The following is a 20,957-nucleotide window of genomic DNA, read 5'->3' as shown; positions in this document are numbered from 1 at the left end:
CTTTTTTAAACAATTTTTATACATATATTAAGAGCGTAAAGATCTTCTCAATACGTTTGTACATAGCACTTGCACTTTTTTATCATGTTTCCAATTAAGCATATGCACTTTATAAACTGTTTTGCTGCTAGTTTCTAATTATTGGATCTCAAGCACTTTACCAAAATAGTTTTGCTGCTATACTATTATGTATTAGACGACTATTGTCCGATTGATTAGTTTTGGAATTAAGTATGGGCACTATTATAAATTTCTAGTTTCTTATCCTCTAGGTTCCCAAGTACCTCACTAAACACCTGTTTGCTGCTAATCTAGTGTAGACTTCGTACTAAAAAAGCGAGTTTATGGTATTGAACTTCGTTGTACCGTTATTATGCTGCTGGTTATACAGTACAGTTTAGGGAATAGATAAATTATCTTTTGTACATGGTTCTTGTGTTCACGATCTAGTACTGTATAGCGAATTTTATATTTGTTTATTAATAAGTTTTAATACCGAATGTTTTAGGATAGCGCTAGATTATAAATCCGTATGAATTCATGTATGTCAACATGACTACTCAAAGTTCATGCCCTCTTGCACAGGTACACCACTAGCCCTACTGCTCCTGTTAGGATTATAAGGGTACTTACATTTAATGACAATATGAATTTATGTTGGTAATTTTTGTGGAATGAAACATGCTTTTAAGATGTATTTTTATGTGGAATTCTGCGGAATTCCAAATCATAATAAATAAATTTAATTGAGAAGATGTGGTGCACCAACATCTATATTACGTTCGCTAGTGGTTAAGTATAAATATTTACCGTATCCCTTGGTGACCATATCCAATGAAGGAGCATTTCCTCGTCCACTGAAGTCATCCGCTTGATCCACCAGAGCTTCCTTCACTGCCTCATACCCGCAAAGCACAACCACTGGTTTAGGGCCGAAGTGCACAGTGAAGACTGGGCCATAGGTTTGAGAGATCTGCAGTGATAATGAGATTGTATTAAGACTAAAGAAATAAATACAGTCATTAGGCAGGCTACCATGATTATCAGGGCAATGGCTAAAAACAATAATACTAGTGTAGATGCTCAGAAAACAAATCAACAAGCTTTTTCTTTGATACTCATAACTTGCTCTATTCAGTCATGTACGGCACTCCCTAACAATATAAGGCAAACCTTATAATGTTATGTTTCCTTTTAATAACAAACTAGGTTGGATCATCTTTTTAGAAACAGGCACTATATAGCACTTGCGGGTGTCATTCAAATTCAAAATGAACTTGCTTATTTTTATTAACGTCAGGGTATATGATTAGCCAATTCTTTAAGATTTCAAGGCCCATTATTTATTTACAGGTGTCACCGATCCTCAGGTCAATTTATACTGATGTGAATTTTGTACCTAACATGAACCTTAAGAAGAACGAAGCAAGTGTGTTGTTGTTGCTAAGGCATTTTTTATGTGAAGTGAGGAGGAAAAAGATATCATAAGTATTTGTAAAGTGTATGTTCACCCATGGGTATCTTGGTGCTGAATAACAGATGTTTGTTGTTACCCACATCAATAGTCCTCATTTTATCAACCACAGAAGGATGAAAGGCTGAGTGACTTCCCGGGATTTGAACCTGTGACCATGCAGTTAAACACAGGCCCCTACAGTGGATGCATTAGTCTAGTAAGCCACCAGACCCGGCTGTGATACAAATATCTCTGGGGCTGTATTATGAAAAGTGCCCTGGGGCGCAAAGGGCATGTGCGCCCGCTTTGTGAGCCCCCAGAGCACTTTGGTATTACAGAAAGGGCTGCATACTCTTGTGCAGTCCTTTCTGTAATACAAATAATCTAGTGCATGTAGCACCAGCGCTATCACCTGTGGCCCCATGCAAATTATGGAATCCCTTTGCCTCTGCACCCATGCCATATTATAGCTGCAGGTTAATAAGCTGTAAGGAGACTGACTGACAGTGCACCACCTAAAAGATGGCACACTGCCAGTGCACTTCCTGATGGCAGCCCTCTGGAGGGGGTCCTATGGCCTTCCCTGCCAGGACATACCCTTGCATGCTGTTGCAGTCACTCACTGCACCTGCAAGCAAAGGGTTTCTCGCCCCTTTTAAAAGTGCAGGTGGGTTTCTGCACAATGAAACACGGAGTGGCTGCTTGAAAGTCGCTCTCTTTTTCACTTGATTGCACTGCCCCAAGACAGCACGACTTTGCGACTGCCCTGGGGGCACTGTATTCAGTGTAATGGATTGCACCTGTTTTAGGGAGCATTGTGGTGCAAACCAGGAAAGTGCAACATTCAAATGAGGGAAACACTTTGACTCTGCACCATCGATGTATGATGGACATAGACACAGAGGCAAAGAGGTCGGCAGGTGGCACACTAACTGTCCACCTCAAAAAGATGGTATGCTGTCAATGCATTCCCCGGAGAACCGCCCACTGGAGATAGTTGAAAGGGTCCCACAAAAGTCCCAGACATCCTCTGCAGGTGGGTGGAGTCATTAACTGCAGCCGCCTGCAGAGGGATCAATGCCTCCGCTTTGAATTGCACATAGGCGCAGTCTTCTAAAGAAATGTGTCTTTTTACATGATCACTCGCAAACATTTGGACTGATGCTGCAGGTTTTACGATTCTGAAAGTGCACTGAGACCTGCAAACCAGGCCTGAGTGCCAGTGCTCTGATCCTAAAAGTATATGTTTTTTTGGCTTACCCTCAGTTGGCATAAGTTAACATTCTTCTAAGTCCCTATTGGCACCCAGGGGCTGCAAGATAAGAGTCCCTCGTAGAATGAAGCACTTTATTGTGCCACCACGAGTGAGATAAAGAAAAGCAATGGCAGACTGGTAGAGCAGATTTAAACTGCTAACTCAACTTTGTTGTTTCATTCTTTAGCAAAGCCAAACCTTCCTTTTTAATATTTGTAAGTCACACCTACGGCAGGCCTAACGAGCCCTAAAAGCAGAGTGCAATCTATTAAAAAGAAGGACATTTTTTTATGCCTCAGTCACAGTAAACATCCTGTATTGTCGTTTTTACTATAGAAAGACTAGTAGCCATATTAGCAAGTTACAGGCTGACAATTGAACTGGGCTAGCTTCCATGTAGGACTACTAAAAATGGTACTTCAAGGTATGAAACAAATTGTTGCACTCAAACTGACTTGTTGCTGAAGTCAAATTGAATGGAACCATTTTACAAATGGCAACATTTGAAAGTTAAACTCACACATAAGTACGTCCGGTATATGTAGGAAGTCCAGGAGAGGTCTTTCAAAACAAAAAAGTTATAAAGAAGAATGCTTTTCTTGGGATGAAAACCCTCCCTCACCCTTGGGTGACATGCTTCATCATTGGGTCCCTCCTCACACCCGTATCGCATGGTATCGGGTGTGGGCTAAAACTTTCCGACAGAGAGGAGCAGAGGTGTTTTATAGGGGGAATGAAAGAGCATGCGATGTAAAAGTGAAGCGAAGAATGCTAGATACTATCTCGTTTTTTAACGAAAACAAGTGAGGGAGGGATTAGGGACAAGCCCTCTCCTGGTAGGCAAAAACTCAATTTTATTACAGTGCCTCGAGTGGACATGATTAAAAAGCAGAATAAATGGATGTTTGAAAAGAATACTCCCTATAGTATCAAGGTCAATATGTTTCTGCTCTACAGGGACCCCATCTGGGTTCAGAGGCATTCGTCACTCTGCAAATAGTTCTGTGCGGAAAAAACATATACTGGCCTCTTCATTGTAGGCCATATAATTTATACAAAGGGTCCACAGAGTTTCAATCATAGGGTCTACTTCTGTAAGGCGAAAGAAAAACAGATATTTACAAGATTAACGAATAGATATAAGGGGGCGTGGCTTGGACGCGAAGCGGAATGGCTGCTTGATTTCGCAGCTCCGCCGACCGAGCACATAAATCCGCTAATTATTGGCAATTCTGGAGTGGTACCCCGGACCTTTCCCCCCCAGGTGAACTGCAAGTGAAAGGGAAACTTCCCGGTGGCAAAATACTGAGCGGACTGTGAGCCCGAGTACGAAGACAGCGGACTACCTGTGTGCTGAGCGGAGGCCTGGTGGAGGTACGGAAGCCGGGACCTCGCGTGAATCCCTGGCCCGGACGGGAGGAGCAAGGCGCATTGGAAAACAGGCGCCAGGCGCGAGGGGCCGGTGCGAGAGTTCCACAGTGACTTGCCAGGCTGCGGACGACATTGGCGTGCTTAATTGGGCGCTTCGCAACTCCAGAGGAACAATATCGGGAGGAGCTATCCCGATGCGGAGGCATACAACGTGGGCGAACTACCGAGACACAGTCCTAGCGGTCCGCTCGGCGACCGGCCCGGTAAGGTCCCCGACGGGGAAAGTTATGAGGGAGGCTGGACCCTGATCTGGACAGTGAGGAGGTGACTGTAATAACGTATCCGCGCTGTACCCTACATATTGGCCAGGCGGGCGGACATGCTGATTGATAGCGACGATTGCCCACGGCCTGATCTCCAAAGCAATTAACCCTCGCTAAGCCACCTCTTGGGGCCGCAATTCACCCGCCACAGTGGGGAGATGAATGTGACATTGCTTCAGCACTTACGGCAGCAGAGACTCGGTGTGACCGTCCTAGGCACCAGGAACAGTGGGACGGGGTATAGCGACAAGTCAAGGGAGGCCATTTTGTCCTACTAGAACCCCAGTGCAATATCCTACAGTTACAGCCTGAGCGCAAGTGGGAACATCGGGGGATCTTCGAACTCCGACGAGACGATCCAGACCCTGCACCACTGAATCGGAGATATTTTCCCTTGCATAACCCTGTAGACACGTAGGAGTTTGGTCAGATTGGCGCGAAATCTCTGGCTGATGTACGCCCAGACGACGAGGTGTGTTTATATTACCAGCGTGTGCCATTGATAGTGGGCTGCGGTGAATTCAACACTCCCCACTATCTATCGTGGTTGGGCACAACGATGGGGAAACCAGACACGAGGCAGCCGAGGCTCACATTTGACAAGACCAAGCAAAAGGCCTCTGGACAGGATCAGTCGGAGGAGGAAGCCGCGAAGAGTGACCAAGGGGGCTCGCAAAATTCGGAGATTAAGTCCATGTTTCAGGAACTGAAAACGAGCCTCCAGGGCATAGACCACAAGATGGATGACTTGGCAGCTCGCATGGACAGTCTGACCAGGCGGATGGATAAACAGGACGGCAGAGTGGGTGTGCTGGAAACGCGTGTGTCCGAAACGGAGGAGAGTCAAACTGCCATGGACAGAAAATTACGTGGCATGGACAGGGTTCTGACGCTAATCCAGCAAAAGAACGAAGATTTAGAGGCCCGCTCGAGACGCAACAACGTCCGCATCACGGGTGTGGCGGAATCGACAAACATCGTAAAAATGGAATTGTATGTAGAGACAATGATGTCAGAACTTTTCGGAACGGGTCTCTCTCAAATGTTCCTGGTTGAGAGGGCACACAGAACATTGGGCCCCCAGCCCAAGCCGGGCGCAGCACCGAGAGCAATAATAGCGCGCATCCTGAACTATAGGGAGCGTGATACCATTCTGCGCACGGCAAGGGACACAAAAGATCTTCAATATCAGGGCAATCACATATCGATATATCCCGGACTTCACCATGCAGGTTCAGGCAGCCAGGAGGGAATTTGTTCCGGCCAAAAAGATATTTCAGCAAATTGGAACCAAATACTCGCTCATCTACCCTGCGAAACTGAGGGTACAGGGTCCTGGCAGACCTTCCTTTTTTGTGGACGCTAAGGTGGCATTGCAATATGCAAAGCAATTGGCACGGGACCAGAAAAACCAGTTGCCACCCGAGGAGCCGGAAGCGCAAGCTAGATTAAGTGACATTTAGTGACTGTGGATATGGACATTGAAACGTCTGCTGCGCCTCCATTACTATGGATGCCGGAAGGGAAAGTTGCCGAACTGAGACACCGCTGATCTTCCCTATACAGATAAGTGGTCAAGCAAAGATACATGTAGGGGGATGGGGGGGTCCTTGAGGGATCACTGCCTGGCTGGCGCTCGGTCACCCTGGCAAAAGTACAGGGTTAGTGGGCGTTCGACCTGCGTTCCCCCGAGGGATGATTCCCATAGGCCTGTTTTTGTTGAGATGCCCTGTAGGGTGTTTGAAGTTTGGGTGGGAGGGGAGGTGGGGGGGTGGATCTGCACGACCTGATTGGGGAGTTGGGGCGGGAGGGGGTAGGGGGGGATTGGGATTGAATTGTATTGTTGATTCTTGTTGTAATGTGAGAGATGTGAAGCATGCAGCGATTAACAGCGCTGACCAATACACTGGGCTCCAGGGGTTGCTTGTCTGCCAGAGATATCAGTTGCCTGGTCGATTTAGATCGTACTCTGTTCTGATGTATAAAACAGCCCCAGGGAGTAAAATGTACCTCTTGACAATGTGACCATGGCTCAAATTAAACTTTTAACCTGGAATGTACGTGGCTTGAATGACAGGCGTAAGTCCAGGCTGGTCCAAGCCTTTTTACTTAGGAAAGCTATAGACATATGTTTTCTGCAGGAGACCCACCTGACTGCTAATGCTACTGCGATGCTCCGACATAGTAGGTGGGGGGAGGTTATACATGCGCCCTATTCCAATTACTCTCGCGGGGTGGCGATCCAGGTTAGAAGAGGCCTACACTGGAAAACGACCGAGGTGGTACAAGATGCCGAGGGGAGGTACATATTTCTGGTGGGGACTTTTTGTGGCATGCGAATGATATTGGTGAATGTGTATGGCCCTAATAATGATAACCCTGAGTTCTACAGCGACCTCTGGTACAAGATACAGACCCGATGCCAGGCCGCAGTTGTGTGGGGTGGAGATTACAATGTTGTGCTATCAGACACCTTGGACAGACAGGGGACGACCAGGGAACATCACCCCAAGGCAGCAGCAGCACTATGGGACATAATATCTGATGCACAGTTGGTTGACTCATGGAGGGTACTGCACCCCGGGGCCCGTGAGGGCACATGTCTAACGATTCATAGGTCTGCGTGGTCCAGATTGGACTACTGGTTACTATCTAGGGATGTTCACGCACTGACAACTGATGTGACACACCTGCCAAGATCACTATCTGATCATGCACCAGTCTGTCTTACACTGTCCACCCCAGCGCAGTATGTCCAACCCTTCAGATGGAGGTTCCCCTCCCGGGCACTTCGTGACCAGGTATTCAAGCAAGAGTTGAGGGAAAAACTGGAGGAATATTTTGAACTAAATGATGGCTCGGTGGACTCCCCAGGCACACTCTGGGAGGCATGTAAAGTTGTGACGAGGGGATACTGCATGTCTCTGAAAACAGGGGTACTCCGCTCCATCAGGGGCACCTTACAAACACTAGAAACCGAATTAGCAGCACTTGAGGCTCTATTAAGGGAGACGCCGACGGATAGGGTCCGGGCTGATTTTCGAGCGAAACTCACACAATACCAAGAAGAGGCAGATAGGGAGGTGTCCTTTCTAGTGAGGGATGGTCAGGCCCGGCGATACGGGGAGGGAGATAGAGGGGGCCGAACCCTGGCTAACATGCTTCGATCACCGAGGGGGGCGGACTATGTACTAGAACTTAGGGATGAAGGAGGAGACATGGTAAGGGAACCCCAGGCCATCCTCAAGGTCATGACTGATTACTACCGCACACTCTACACGTCCAAGGTCACGCCAGACGACCAAACACTTACGGACTACCTAGACACAATCGCTTTAGCTTGGTTTAACAATGGGGCCAGACAATATATGGACCTACCGTTCTCACAAGAGGACATAAGAGCAATAATAGCGAGTCTGCCTCCTGGTAAAGCACCGGGACCAGACGGCTTGACGGCAGATTTCTACAAAGAGTATGCAGACATTTTAGTACCTAGACTGTACAAGGTCTTCGAGGAGGCGGTTGAAACAGAGATACTCCCACAATCCATGCGTGAGGCGATGATTATCACCCTACTAAAGCCCGATAAGGATCCCACCAATCCGGACTCCTACCGTCCCCTTTCGCTCATAAATATAGATGCCAAAATGTATGCGAAACTGCTGGCGGACCGACTCAAATACATGCTGCCACAAATAGCGCTTTCTGACCAGTCGGGTTTTGTCCTAGAGAGGTCCACATCGCATAACCTGAGAGTACTTTTCGGGCTACTCCACTATCTGGACCCCAAGGTGCAGGCTACTGCCGCGCTACTGAATGAGACTAACGCATTCGACTCGCTCTAATGGAAGTTTCTGCTCGCCCTCTTTACCCGAATGGGTTTTAGTCCACTGTTCGCCAAGCACATAGGCATTCTATACAATAGCCCGACCGCAAGGGTTCGGGTGAATGGTCAGACTTCAGCCCCTATCCCAATTACGAGAGGTACAAGGCAGGGATGTCCGCTTTCTCCCTTGCTATTTGCCATAGCCACGGAACCGCTTGCGGCACGCATGAGGCGGCACCATACCCAGCGCAGCATCGGCTTCACGTCGCGTGGTCTGCTTATCTCCCTGTACGCCGATGACGTTACAATTTACATGATGAATCCGGCGGAGAATTTTGACCCACTGATGAGGGAGGTGCTTCGATATAGTGGCCTCACTGGGATTAATATCAATTGGTCAAAGTCAACTATGCTACCGTTGACAGACGGCACGACCAAATGCCATACTGAATTTCCGATCGACTGGGTAGTGGAGGACGTCAAATACTTGGGTATTGGAGTGAGCTGCACTATACAGGACATCTGGCTTTCCAACTTTGGTGTGGCGATGGACTGGCTGGAGGGCAAAGTAATAAAATGGAAGACGCTCCCGCTTTCACTGACGGGTCGCATTGCTATAGCCAAAATGGTGGTGGTCCCCAAATTCCTTTATCTATTCATAAACATACCCTTACCCTTAATGGTGGCATTTTTCCGCAGGCTTCGGTCTGCTATCATTGAACTGGTCTGGGCGGGTAGGCAGCCTAGAGTGGCCTGAAGCCTTCTTACTCTCCCGTTCCGCCAGGGGGGCCTGGTTGCGCCAGACTTTGAGCTATATGCGTATAGTGCGCAGGCCCAGTATCTATACTACTGGCACCACCCGATCCCGTACCAACCGCACGTGGCCATAGAGACGGACGTGGCAGCCCCCTGCCCCCTCAAGGCGGCGGTGTACAAAAAATATAAACGGTCCCAGGAGGACATCGACACCGTGGAGGTGGTGCGCTGGGCTTGGGCGGGTATTGCCAGACGAGCGGGCGTGAGCGAACTGTATGCCCCGAGCATGCCACTAGATGGCAACCCACTGCTGGAACCGCTCATGGACGCGGCAGTGGTCCGAAGGGCTAGCGAGAGAGGGCTGAAGGTAGCGGGCGATTTGTACCCGGATAACGTTTTTATTGCACTACAAGACATGACTGAATCCACTGACCCGACGGCTTCAGAACTCTTACTGTATTACCAACTACGGGCTGCGTGCAAACGTAGATACCCAGTCTTTCCTGAGGTCCCGCAGACACTAGCGGCTTTGGAGGATATACTATCGAATGCCTCCTCGCATAAATTGATTACGCGGATATACAGGTCTACACAGAACAATGGACGTTCTGCTGCACGCAACTAGAGCACCTATCGCCCAACTACAGGCTGAGGCTCATTCACTTCAACTATTTGCACAGAACGTACCGCACACCCATACAACTGGTTAAAATGGGACTGACGCCTGAGGCCACTTGTTGGAGATGTGGCGCTGGGGAGGCTACATTCTTTCACTTGTCTTGGGAATGTGGCCAAATACGTACATATTGGGAGACAATTTTTCGAAATATAGGTCAGATGGTGGATATACACATAGGTCCTGACCCGCTCGTGGGGTTACTGGGATTTCTGCTGCCCGTGCCTAGTGCGTCCAGGAAGCTGGTAGTCCTACTGCTATTACTTGCCGAGCGACAAATAGCACTCAAATGGAAGCAAAAGTCTCCGCCTACGACATCTGGTTGGATGAAATCTGCATTGTACTGCAAAGACCAGCTGTCTGCATATTGGGAATTGATGCCACTGCGCTCTAGGCCGACCGACATCTGGCAACCGTTGGTGGACTGGCCGGCTAGTTCGGAAGGTAGTGAGAGTGACTGAGGGGAGCGGGTGGGGCAACTCTGGATGGATGGTGTGGGTGGTCGGAAGGGTGGGTCCCATGTTTCAATCCAGAGGCTGATAGCAACAGGATTCAGGGGTAATTAACTGGCTCAAAATATGCTGCCTTGCGACGATCTCTCACGTATGTTATTGTTAGTTGATAAGTACTGAAATACGTCAATAATTTGCGCAAGTGTACACCTATTAATATCTTGATGTGTTCTGATGTATAATTGTGCTGCCTGCCTCAGGGTTGTTGGCTAAATAGTGGTGTACTCATTGATGATACCAATAAAGGTTTTGAAAAAAAAAGATAAATAACGCAGTGACAAGGTGAAGGAAACTGGGCAAATTCCACCACCACATTTCATTCATCGAGTAAATTGGAGTAGAAGTATGTCTTACCCATGTTCAGTTAGTACTTTAGTCACTCTCAAGCCTCAAAGGCTGCTACCACGTATGGCTTCGTTGCAAAAGAGTATATAAATTAGGTTCAACAAAAGACAGGGTATCAAATGATAAAATCATGTAGACTTATTAGTATATCAACTGCTGGAGCTTCTACTTGAAGACTTAGGCTGATCCAGATCAAAAAGAGGAGGATGGCTTTGTTGAAATAGTTTGCATAGCAATCACAGCTTACTAAGAAGGTAGCCCAAGTTTTGTTCATTGCAATGATATCAAACTTAGGGGCCGATTAGGATCGCGGTTTTCCGGCATCCTCCGGGCCGGCGGAAGCCACCGCCGGCCCTGAGGAAGCGGGAAAACCGCAGGGGAGGCACAAAAGACCCACCGCCAAATTAGGATGGTGGTGGGTCTCAAAATCGGTCCGCAGCTTTTCCGCCGCGGTCGCCTTCTGACCGCGGCGGAAAAGCTCTAACATGGCTGGCGGTGTCTATCAGACACCGCCAGCCATATTAGGATGGCGAAAAACAGATGCCTTTCCGCAGCGGATTCTCCGTCGTGGAAAGGCATACGGTGAATTCTTTGGGGGCCCGTTGCGGGCCCCCTGGGTGAGTGGGGGGTGCACATGGGGGGTACCTATGGTACGCCCCTGCATTTGCGTGCACGAAGCGGCAGGCACCGCACGGTGCCTGCTGATTTGTGCATGCAAATGCTAAGCATGCATATTTAACCTTGCGGCGGGTGCTTCAAGCAGCACCCGCCGCAATGTTAAATATTGAGGATGTGACCGCCAGGCTGGCGGTCACATCCTAATTGCACTGGAGGGACCGCCGCTGACCCTGCGGACGGTCCCTCCTCCTCTAGGGTGGCGGACGGACGCCATCCTAATGAGCCCCTTAGTGATGTAAGACGACCAATTGGGCCTGTTAATCTTCTCCTTAAGTCCCACAATATTCCAACTGAGTATGGAATAAGAAAGAACATGCAGGACTAAAACGGGAGGAGCCACCCTTTAAAGAGAAAGAGAAAGTGTCTAAGTTTGTATGAGGGGGCTTAACTTGAATGGCCTTGTCCAAAGTCAGTCAGGGCTGGAGAGAGCATCAAATCTGTTGGCAGCAGGGATGGTAAAAAGGCCCGCAGGTCTTTGTAAAGGAAATAACGGCCCTTGAGATGTTGCTCTGTTTATAGGGACTTGAGATCAATACAATGGAACCTGTTGCTGGGTCCCAGTAATATTTGCGAATTGGACAGCTTGAGGTTCTGTAGGCTTCAGGGGAAAGATACACCTTTGAGTGTGAGGGACAGGGGTGGTTATAAAAATAGCCCAAATGAACCAAATTAATATTACTCCTCAGTGCAGTGTGATTACTGGAGCCAAATAGTAGTTTGTGTACCAAAAATGGGAATCTAAAGTTCATAATTACACAATTGCCCAAAACATCAGCTGGGTCTGGCCCGATCCAGGAACATCTCTGTGCCATAAACATTTCTTTGGTGTGGAAAGTTTACAGCCCTTCATTGCACACTGTTAGACCTAGCAGCATTGGCGTGGGTCTCCCTTCCATTTTTGCTGTTGCCTCATGTATTTTTGCTGGTGTTAGATGCTTTGGGCACTGTGCCACTGCTGTCCAGTGCCACAGTGCGAGTGCTTCCTATTGTAAATTGATGTATTAATCAGTGGTTCCATGTTTGGCTATTTAGTTTACTTGTCAGACCCTAGTCTAGTGCACTGAGTGTGCCCAGGGCATGTAAATCCAAATGCTGCTGGTGGGCTTGCAGCACTGGTTGTGCCACCCACAGAAGCAGCCTTGTAAAATACGTCTAAGGTCTGCCATTGCAGAGCCTGCGTGCAGTTTGGTACTGTCATGCTGACTGGGCAAGTGCACCCACTTGCCAGTCCCTAAACCTTCCATTTTCTTCATATCAGAAACCCCTATTGTAGGCCCAAGGGCAGGGTGCATTTTAAGCATAAGGTAGGACAAGCCCTGATGTGTGTGGCATGTCCTAATAGTGAATTACAGCCTTCGTTTTTCACTATTGCAAAGCTACCTGTCGCATTGCACCGCATCGAGGAAAGCGCCTCGCATCCCCCGAGAAGTGCACCACCATCGGAGCTGCTGCCGTCGCATTTCTGTAGTTGTCACATTGTGCGGAAGCTTCACGCAATCGTAGGAGAAGAGTGTCCCAGCTGAAGCTGTTGCCGTCGCACTTCTGAACAAGGGTGTCGCCACTGCAGTCCGCGCATCGAACCTAAAACTTCTTGCATCCCTGGAGAAGCGTGCTGCATCTGGAAGGTCTTCACGTCTTTATTTCTTTGCCCCAGAACTTTGCCGCATGTCCCTTGCTGCGACATTGCTTGTCGTGGAAGCGCAATGCATCGTAGGGTACATTGATGCAAAGTGTCGCATCTTAAGAACTGAACTAAACTAAGCTAAATCTACCATTTTAAAGTAACAGTATTGTGTATTTTTGTCGTTTATGGTCTTGTGGTAAATCTATATAAAGTATACTTATTTTTTATATAAAACCTTGTGTTGTGTCCATCTGTAGTGTTGTCACTGGGTTACTGTATGTGGTCACAAATGCTTTACACACTGCCTTTGAGATAATCCTGTCTGCACGTGCCAAGCTACCAAGGGGGTGAGCAGGGGTTATTTTAGGAATGTAATCCCCTTATCCTGACTAGAGGCAAGGGTCCCTATTTGTCACAAGTACCTACCTGTGCCAACTGGAGACCCCCAAATCTAACACACACAAGCAAGTCTGGGGTTTTGTTCAACAGCTCCTCATTGGATTCCTTCTGCTCATTTCGCAGTGGCGGTACCCCAATAAGAACAGCCATATAGGGGCAAACAGCTGGAGGTATATTTACAACCTGGTCAGGCAGAGAGGATACAGTATTATCCGATAGTCCCTGTCTACACAGCTTTTTTACACTATGGTGTGCTCCCAGGGGAGCAGCAACAGAAGATGGCCACCGAAGTGGTGGTAGGTGTCTGTACCACAACTGGCTGTTCAGCTTTATCAAAAACCCTGGACAGTTCTTCAGCCCTGTCTGTGAGAGTGTGTGTGATGAAGAAAAGGTAATTCCCTTTGGAGTCCTGAATAGTAAGCTGCTATAGGGGCTCTCCTGCCCTGAGTATATTGCTGTTAGTGGTGGTACGGGGGTAGTAGCCACAGATGCCAGTAACACTAGGTTAGTTTCAAAATTGGCCAAACATAAAAGCAGGAGGGAGATTTCAGCCCTTAGCAAAGATTTAAACCTCTCAAGAAAACCCTCTATGAATTTAATCAAGCCTTGATGATTTGAATTTGGGAAAACATCCTCTCCAACAGGAAAAGATAGAGAATTGGGAGAGTTGCGACCCACCAAGTCTGCAACATGTGTGGGGACTTTCAGTGGGGAATTTATATAGTTACTAGGGAGTTTTTGCCGGGCACCTCTTTTAGATGTTCTAAGTGGTGCTGGGGTGGTAGCACGACCTGATTGCGGTACAGAACTGGATAATTGGGAAAGCCCTGTGATGGCAGTGGGGGGCATGGCCGTAGTTGCAGAGTTGTAAGGCACTACTGCTCTTGACACATGGGTAACGCCTGGCGAGGGCAAACTCGTGAAACCTGACCCAGAACCAGGACACAAATGTAGAACCTTCTCTCTGTGAATGCAATTTCAGTTTTTATGACCCTACAGCTCCCTCTAGCATGAGATTGATGGAAGCGCATTTTGCAGGGGCGTAGGAGCGGGGTTACAGCCAACAACTTTCTTCTTCCTAATGGCAACCAAGTATAATTTAACTAATGATAAAATAAAGCTTGAAGGGACCCGTTGGGTGGTCAAACTCAATACGGCAAGCAATGTAAAACAACTTTCTGCAGTCAAAGTATATCAAGAAGGTACCTTATTGCACATGAAAGCTAAAGAGTATGGCCCAGCCCAGTCTTCTGAAGGAGATGACAGGTGAAGAAAGGCCCGTTCTTGGCCCGGGAGCATGCCTGAGCATGTCCCATGCACAACCCACACTGAGGGTGTCTGGCCACACTTTGTAGCGCTGTGAAGTCCTGCTCCCAGGTGCTGCAGGCCCCCCTGGAGTGTAGAAATGCGGGACAGGGAGTGCCCAAACAACTGCTCCTCTTCCTGCACTGCAGGTGTCAGGCTGTGCTTTGTAGCGTTGGGTGAAGTCCTGCCCCCAGGTGCTGCAGGAGTTTCCTGGCGCATGGAGATGTGGGTCAAGGAGTCCACAAACAACTACTCCTCTTCCTGCACTGCAGGTGTCAGGCCATGCTTTGTAGCACTGGGTGAAGTCCTTCCCCCAGGTGCTGCAGGCACCTCCTGGCGCGTGGAGGTATTGAATGACACAATTATCGAGTTGGAAATATCATGACACAGAAATATTGTGAGCAAAAATATCGTGGACAAGAATATCAATTTTACGGTAAGTAATATTGATTTTTAAAATATAGAAGTCATTATTATTGTTTGCAAAAAATATAGTTGTTTAAAATATTGTCTTTTAATTAGTGTTGTGTATTTTAGTATATATTTCGAATGTATATGATGTATGTATTGTTTACTTGTTTTATTATATGTGTTGAATTTTTAGTAGTTATTAAATTTAATTTAATTACATTTGGTGTTTTTTAGTTCCGTAGCGGGTTGTGGATTTATAGGGGAATAGGAAGGGAAGTAATTTGATTATTATAAATTAATGATTATTTTGAATGTAATAATATTTTTTTAATTTATACTTAATAGTGTTAATTGTCCTGTTAATTTTTTGGGGGTATATTTTATGCTGGTTGTAGGGTTTGTAGGGGTATAAGGTGGGAAGTAATTTAGGGCCTCATTACGATGGCCAAAGGACCATCACCGAAAGGCTGTCAGTGGCAGTCTTTCAGCCATAGTACAAGGAATTTCCGTCTGCCATATAACAATGAGTAGTGAGTTACAACGGGGTTGACCCTAAGAACTCCTTGACCTAGGTCAATTAAGCAGGTACATGTATAAATGGTCGGAGTCTAATATAAACAATAGGAAAAATCAAAATAGCACTTATTTGTCTCAGTGAAATACTTGCATTCTATCAAAGGCACCAATATAGCTCAGTAAACGAAACACAAATCAATATACTCGGTGCATATTTATTTCGCACATCTTAAATTTGTGAATGATATAAATTTCAACCCAAGTGGTAGAAGATATTGCAATTAATGCATTGGCAATATAAACTTAGAAACAACACATTTCTATATTTGAGTGAATTCAAATATGTGTCAATGCGCTCAAAGTGCATAGAGAAAGGGTATTGAGAAGGGATAGGTAAGTGGGGGTAAAGGTGGGGACCGGGTAAAGGTAGTGTGACTGAGTTAAAATCACAGTGAAAAATGAAAAAAGCCTTTACAGCCTATATACAGATCTAAAGGTTCCTAAAACAGTCTCAAACATAGGTTCCGTAGGTCTCCGTTATTTAGTCCTATGTTTTGGAACAATGAGAAGTAACAATAGTCGACGTTTCGACCCCTGAAAGGTACGGGTGATTCAAAACCTCAGGGTGGGGTCTTCATCAGGACGTAGGGGTATAACAGGAGCGCCTATAAATAATACCAGAAAGGTGAATGTATCTTATACTCCTATATAGTAATTAATGCACTCGATATGGTGAATTTCTACCTACTTCGCATGAGGCCCGTTTGGGCCTGTAGCCTGGGGACCTTCCAAGGTTCCTTTCTGTTGCGAGAAGTCTGCAAATGAGTAAAAGCGGTATAAATACAGTGGGCTGGCCCAACTGGGATACAGCACCAGAGTAACATTACAGTAAAATAAGGGGGGAGAACTTACTGGGAGCTTGTCCTAAACTCGTTCAAATATATGGGATTCTGTTGTCCACAGGACCAGCCGGTCCGAGGTGGCACGTCGTGTGTCTCTGTAAGAGAAGTGGGGCATCACAATCAATGATTGAAGTGGATCTGGTCTGGCGCGCCAAAGGGTCACAGTGGATTGTTGCGCGGTTAAACCAGGAAAAAAGGCCATATGCCACTAAAGAAAAAACTACGTGCATCGCATAAAGCAACTAAATTATACCCAAAATCACAAAACATGGCTTCATAGCTAGCGCGTTTTCCAGCATATCGAGTGTAGCAGCCACAGTCCTATAGGGAGATCAGGGTTACAATACCCAAAAAGGACAGGGAAGTAATACACGCGCGGTGCGGGTATGTTCAAATCACACCAGTTTCTAAATATCCAAAATATCCGAAATATTGCGGAAAACCCCGGGCGCCCGACCCGGTGGAAGCAGTCACAGGCGGGGTAATCGCTCAACCCGCCGGCCGCGGTTAAATACGGGCGAGACTGTAGGTGCCCAAAAGATTAAGCAACCGCAAATGCGGCGGGAGAGCTCGCCTTCAATTTTAGAATATGTTTAAAGTCTAGGGTGGTGAGGTCCAAGCGGAGATGTAGCCGGGGCTCACCTTATTAATCGCAGCGCTAGTCTGTCTGTCTCTTCTCCTCTCGCTGACAGCAGTGAGGAGCCGCCGCGAGGTGCCGGCGCTAAATGCTGCTGAGGGGCTCGACCCGCTCTGGCCAATCAGCAACGGGTGGCCCAGGGGATATGGAAAAAGAGTTGTTATTCGGAAACTGGGGACTGTATCTAAGCAAGAAAACTTGGGCGCAGTCAGAAGATTGGAAAAATAAGTTGGTTGATTACAGATTGATCAAGTGTGTAACAGCAGGTGACCTTATACTTTCCGCCATCTATGGAGCGTGATACATTCCGCTATCTCTATAAGACCTTATTACAAAGTCCCCAATGAGGCAAGCGAAACATGAGTAAACCTTGCACCTGCCCAGTTACAAATGGAGGATACATATAAGAGGCTCATTTTTACAATCAGCTGGTACTTCAACACAAACGGTGCCAGAGCAACAATTCATTAAGTGCGCACCATATTAATACGTACATTTGATCGAATGTAAAAAATACCTACATGCATCATTCAATAATGTTGATTAATGCGGCATATCATCGTGTACATATCAACAAAGTGCTGTGTGGGTGTTCCAAAAAGGACATCATTACAGTCTACATTAAGGCATTCGGTAGCTGGATCAATCCGGATCTAGAAGGGCCATCTGGGAGAAAGTGGTTTCCAGTTCATTAAGTCCCCTATGTACAGAGTCAAAAGATTGCATCCATTTGCATTCACGCACATTAAGGATCGAATTGAGATTACCACCCCGTGGGCCCAATGTAATTTTCTCAATGACGACCCACTTGATTGATTCAGGTGTATGTGAGTGCTCCTGGAAGTGCTCTACAAGGGGAGCTCCCAGCGTCTTGCACCTTATTCTGCTGCAATGTTGTAGCACACGGTTCTTTATCTTTTGTTTAGTCTGGCCTATATATATCATTCCGCAGGGGCAGAAGATTGCATAAATTACCCCTTCGGTTCAATTTCTTCCCATGTAATCGCGGCCTCTAACACTGATTTTTGGTCATGAGAGAGGGATGGCAGAAGATTTCCCATGGCAAAATTCAGACATCTATCAGATAAGTAGTTATCATCCTCTTGTGTATATAGTTTACAATAAAACTTACGAAAAACTTCCAAAATTTCCTCTTGTTTGTGATACACTTGCCCTGTTTCATCCTGAATTGTATTAATGGTGTTATATACTTCTTTTTGTCTGATTCTATTTGCCAAGATTTTCCCTGTATTTTCCCCTATCTCATATATCTGAGTTCTATAGCTTGCCATCAGTTTTGCTGATTTTTCTGCAAAAAATTCATAACAGATAGATTTACTAATTGCCAACCTTGATTCTATATCCCCGGTTGGTCGTTGATGTACTATTGCTGTGATTAGTTCTTTCTCCCAAAATAATATTTTCTGAAACACCTTCTCATCCTTTTCACGCATAATTTTCTGTTTTTTAATTGTATATGAAAGGGTCTCTCCCCTTATCCCTGATTTAAACGTATCCCAGACAATCTGCATTGATGCTGTACCTCTATTAATATCAAAAAATTCTTTCATCCATGAAGCCAACGTATTTATATAGTCAGAGTCAAGTAATAATTTGCGATCAAAAGTCCAGGATCTCGTTTGAATAATTATTTCGTCAGTTTTAATTTCAATCAATATTGGATTATGGTCAGATATTATGCGTGGAAATAACTCGAAGTTTGTATCATGAATAAGTGATTTTTTAAGAAAGAAATAATCTATGCGTACAAATTTTTTATGAGGATGGGAGAAGAATGTATACATAGAGGGTAAAGATTTTTTTTCATAAGCTACATCAGCTAAGCCATGATTTAATACCAACGATCGTAATGCCAAAAAAGATTTTTTTTTAACTCCCTGATAGCCAGATATATCAGATATATCTCTATTCGACTCTAGGTGTATATTAAAGTCGCCACAAAGTATCATCAATGGAGACCAATTAGATAGTTCAAGATTTATACTGTCTATAATACCAGGATCATCTACATTCGGAGCATATACAGCACAGATAGTCCATAATACATTATTAATTTTAAACTCTGCTATTGCCCATCTACCATATTTGTCTGCTTTATGTCGAATTAATGTACCTAAGCCCTTTCTAACTAAAATGGAAACACCTTTTGTTGTAGAGCCTTGAGATGTACATACCGCAAGCAGCAAACCTAAATCTTTATATAAATGTCTGTCCTTCCAAGTAATATGTGATTCCTGAATACATAACAAATCAATTTTCATAGATTGTATAATTTCTGCCGCTATTCCCCTCTTCTTTCTATTATTTAACCCGCATATATTCCAAGAACACACTCGTAACTTTCCCATCTATAACAATATTTATAACAGTGTAAATTTAACACATAGGGCAACAGATAAGACATCACCTTGATCAGAAAAAATAGATGTATGACCTTAAAGAATTTCAATTTTTTCTCTCTGACAGACCACCTATCCAAACATAAAAGTGTAACTACAAAAGTTAACAAAACCACCATAATAATATAGAATCTGTTTTTGCTTGCAACTTCGTTTTTTCCCCTCACCCACCCCACACCCCACTCTGCTGAAACCGAAGGTGCGCCAACAGCTGGATGATAGGATGATCTGTGTGACCACCTACTGCTGTAAAAGCAATGCAGTACGCAGGATAGTGAACAAGCACTGGAATATTGTATCAAAGACCCTCCAGATGCCAAATCTGCCAATGCATGCGTTCAGAAAAGCAAAGAGCATCAGAGACTCTGTAGTATGCTCCATGCTAGACAGCCCGACTGCCCCCACAACACAATCAATGTGGAACCTTCCAGCCATTGTGGGAAATCACAAATGCGGAAACTGCAAGGCCTGCCAACTGTGCCTAGAGACTGGAACAGTAACACACAATGGTCTGTCCGTGCCCCTGAAATCCTTCACAAATTGCAATACCGAAGGGGTAATTTATGCAATCTTCTGCCCCTGCGGAATGATATATATAGGCCAGACTAAACAAAAGATAAAGAACCGTGTGCTACAACATTGCAGCAGAATAAGGTGCAAGACGCTGGGAGCTCCCCTTGTAGAGCACTTCCAGGAGCACTCACATACACCTGAATCAATCAAGTGGGTCGTCATTGAGAAAATTACATTGGGCCCACGGGGTGGTAATCTCAATTCGATCCTTAATGTGCGTGAATGCAAATGGATGCAATCTTTTGACTCTGTACATAGGGGACTTAATGAACTGGAAACCACTTTCTCCCAGATGGCCCTTCTAGATCCGGATTGATCCAGCTACCGAATGCCTTAATGTAGACTGTAATGATGTCCTTTTTGGAACACCCACACAGCACTTTGTTGATATGTACACGATGATATGCCGCATTAATCAACATTATTGAATGATGCATGTAGGTATTTTTTACATTCGATCAAATGTACGTATTAATATGGTGCGCACTTAATGAATTGTTGCTCTGGCACCGTTTGTGTTGAAGTACCAGCTGATTGTAAAAATGAGCCTCTTATATGTATCCTCCATTTGTAACTGGGCAGGTGCAAGGTTTACTCATGTTTCGCTTGCCTCATTGGGGACTTTGTAATAAGGTCTTATAGAGATAGCGGAATGTATCACGCTCCATAGATGGCGGAAAGTATAAGGTCACCTGCTGTTACACACTTGATCAATCTGTAATCAACCAACTTATTTTTCCAATCTTCTGACTGCGCCCAAGTTTTCTTGCTTAGATACAGTCCCCAGTTTCCGAATAACAACTCTTTTTCCATATCCCCTGGGCCACCCGTTGCTGATTGGCCAGAGCGGGTCGAGCCCCTCAGCAGCATTTAGCGCCGGCACCTCGCGGCGGCTCCTCACTGCTGTCAGCGAGAGGAGAAGAGACAGACAGACTAGCGCTGCGATTAATAAGGTGAGCCCCGGCTACATCT

The 20,957-nt window shown here is 45.9% G+C and overlaps 1 protein-coding gene across 1 annotated transcript in view; it reads right to left on the bottom strand.

Annotated features, from left to right (window-relative positions):
* Nucleotides 1-20,957, bottom strand: part of LOC144781704 (cytochrome P450 2C5-like) — an 852,328-nt gene that overhangs the window by 688,112 nt on the left and 143,259 nt on the right. The window contains exon 2 of the mRNA XM_078660680.1: nt 811-973. Coding sequence (XP_078516806.1) covers nt 811-973 — 163 coding nt within the window. The remainder of the gene's footprint in view (nt 1-810; nt 974-20,957) is intronic.

Source organism: Lissotriton helveticus, chromosome 9, assembly GCF_964261635.1.
Source record: "Lissotriton helveticus chromosome 9, aLisHel1.1, whole genome shotgun sequence".
Classification (NCBI taxonomy): Eukaryota; Metazoa; Chordata; class Amphibia; order Caudata; family Salamandridae; genus Lissotriton; species Lissotriton helveticus.
This window is presented reverse-complemented; position numbering and strand designations above follow the sequence as displayed.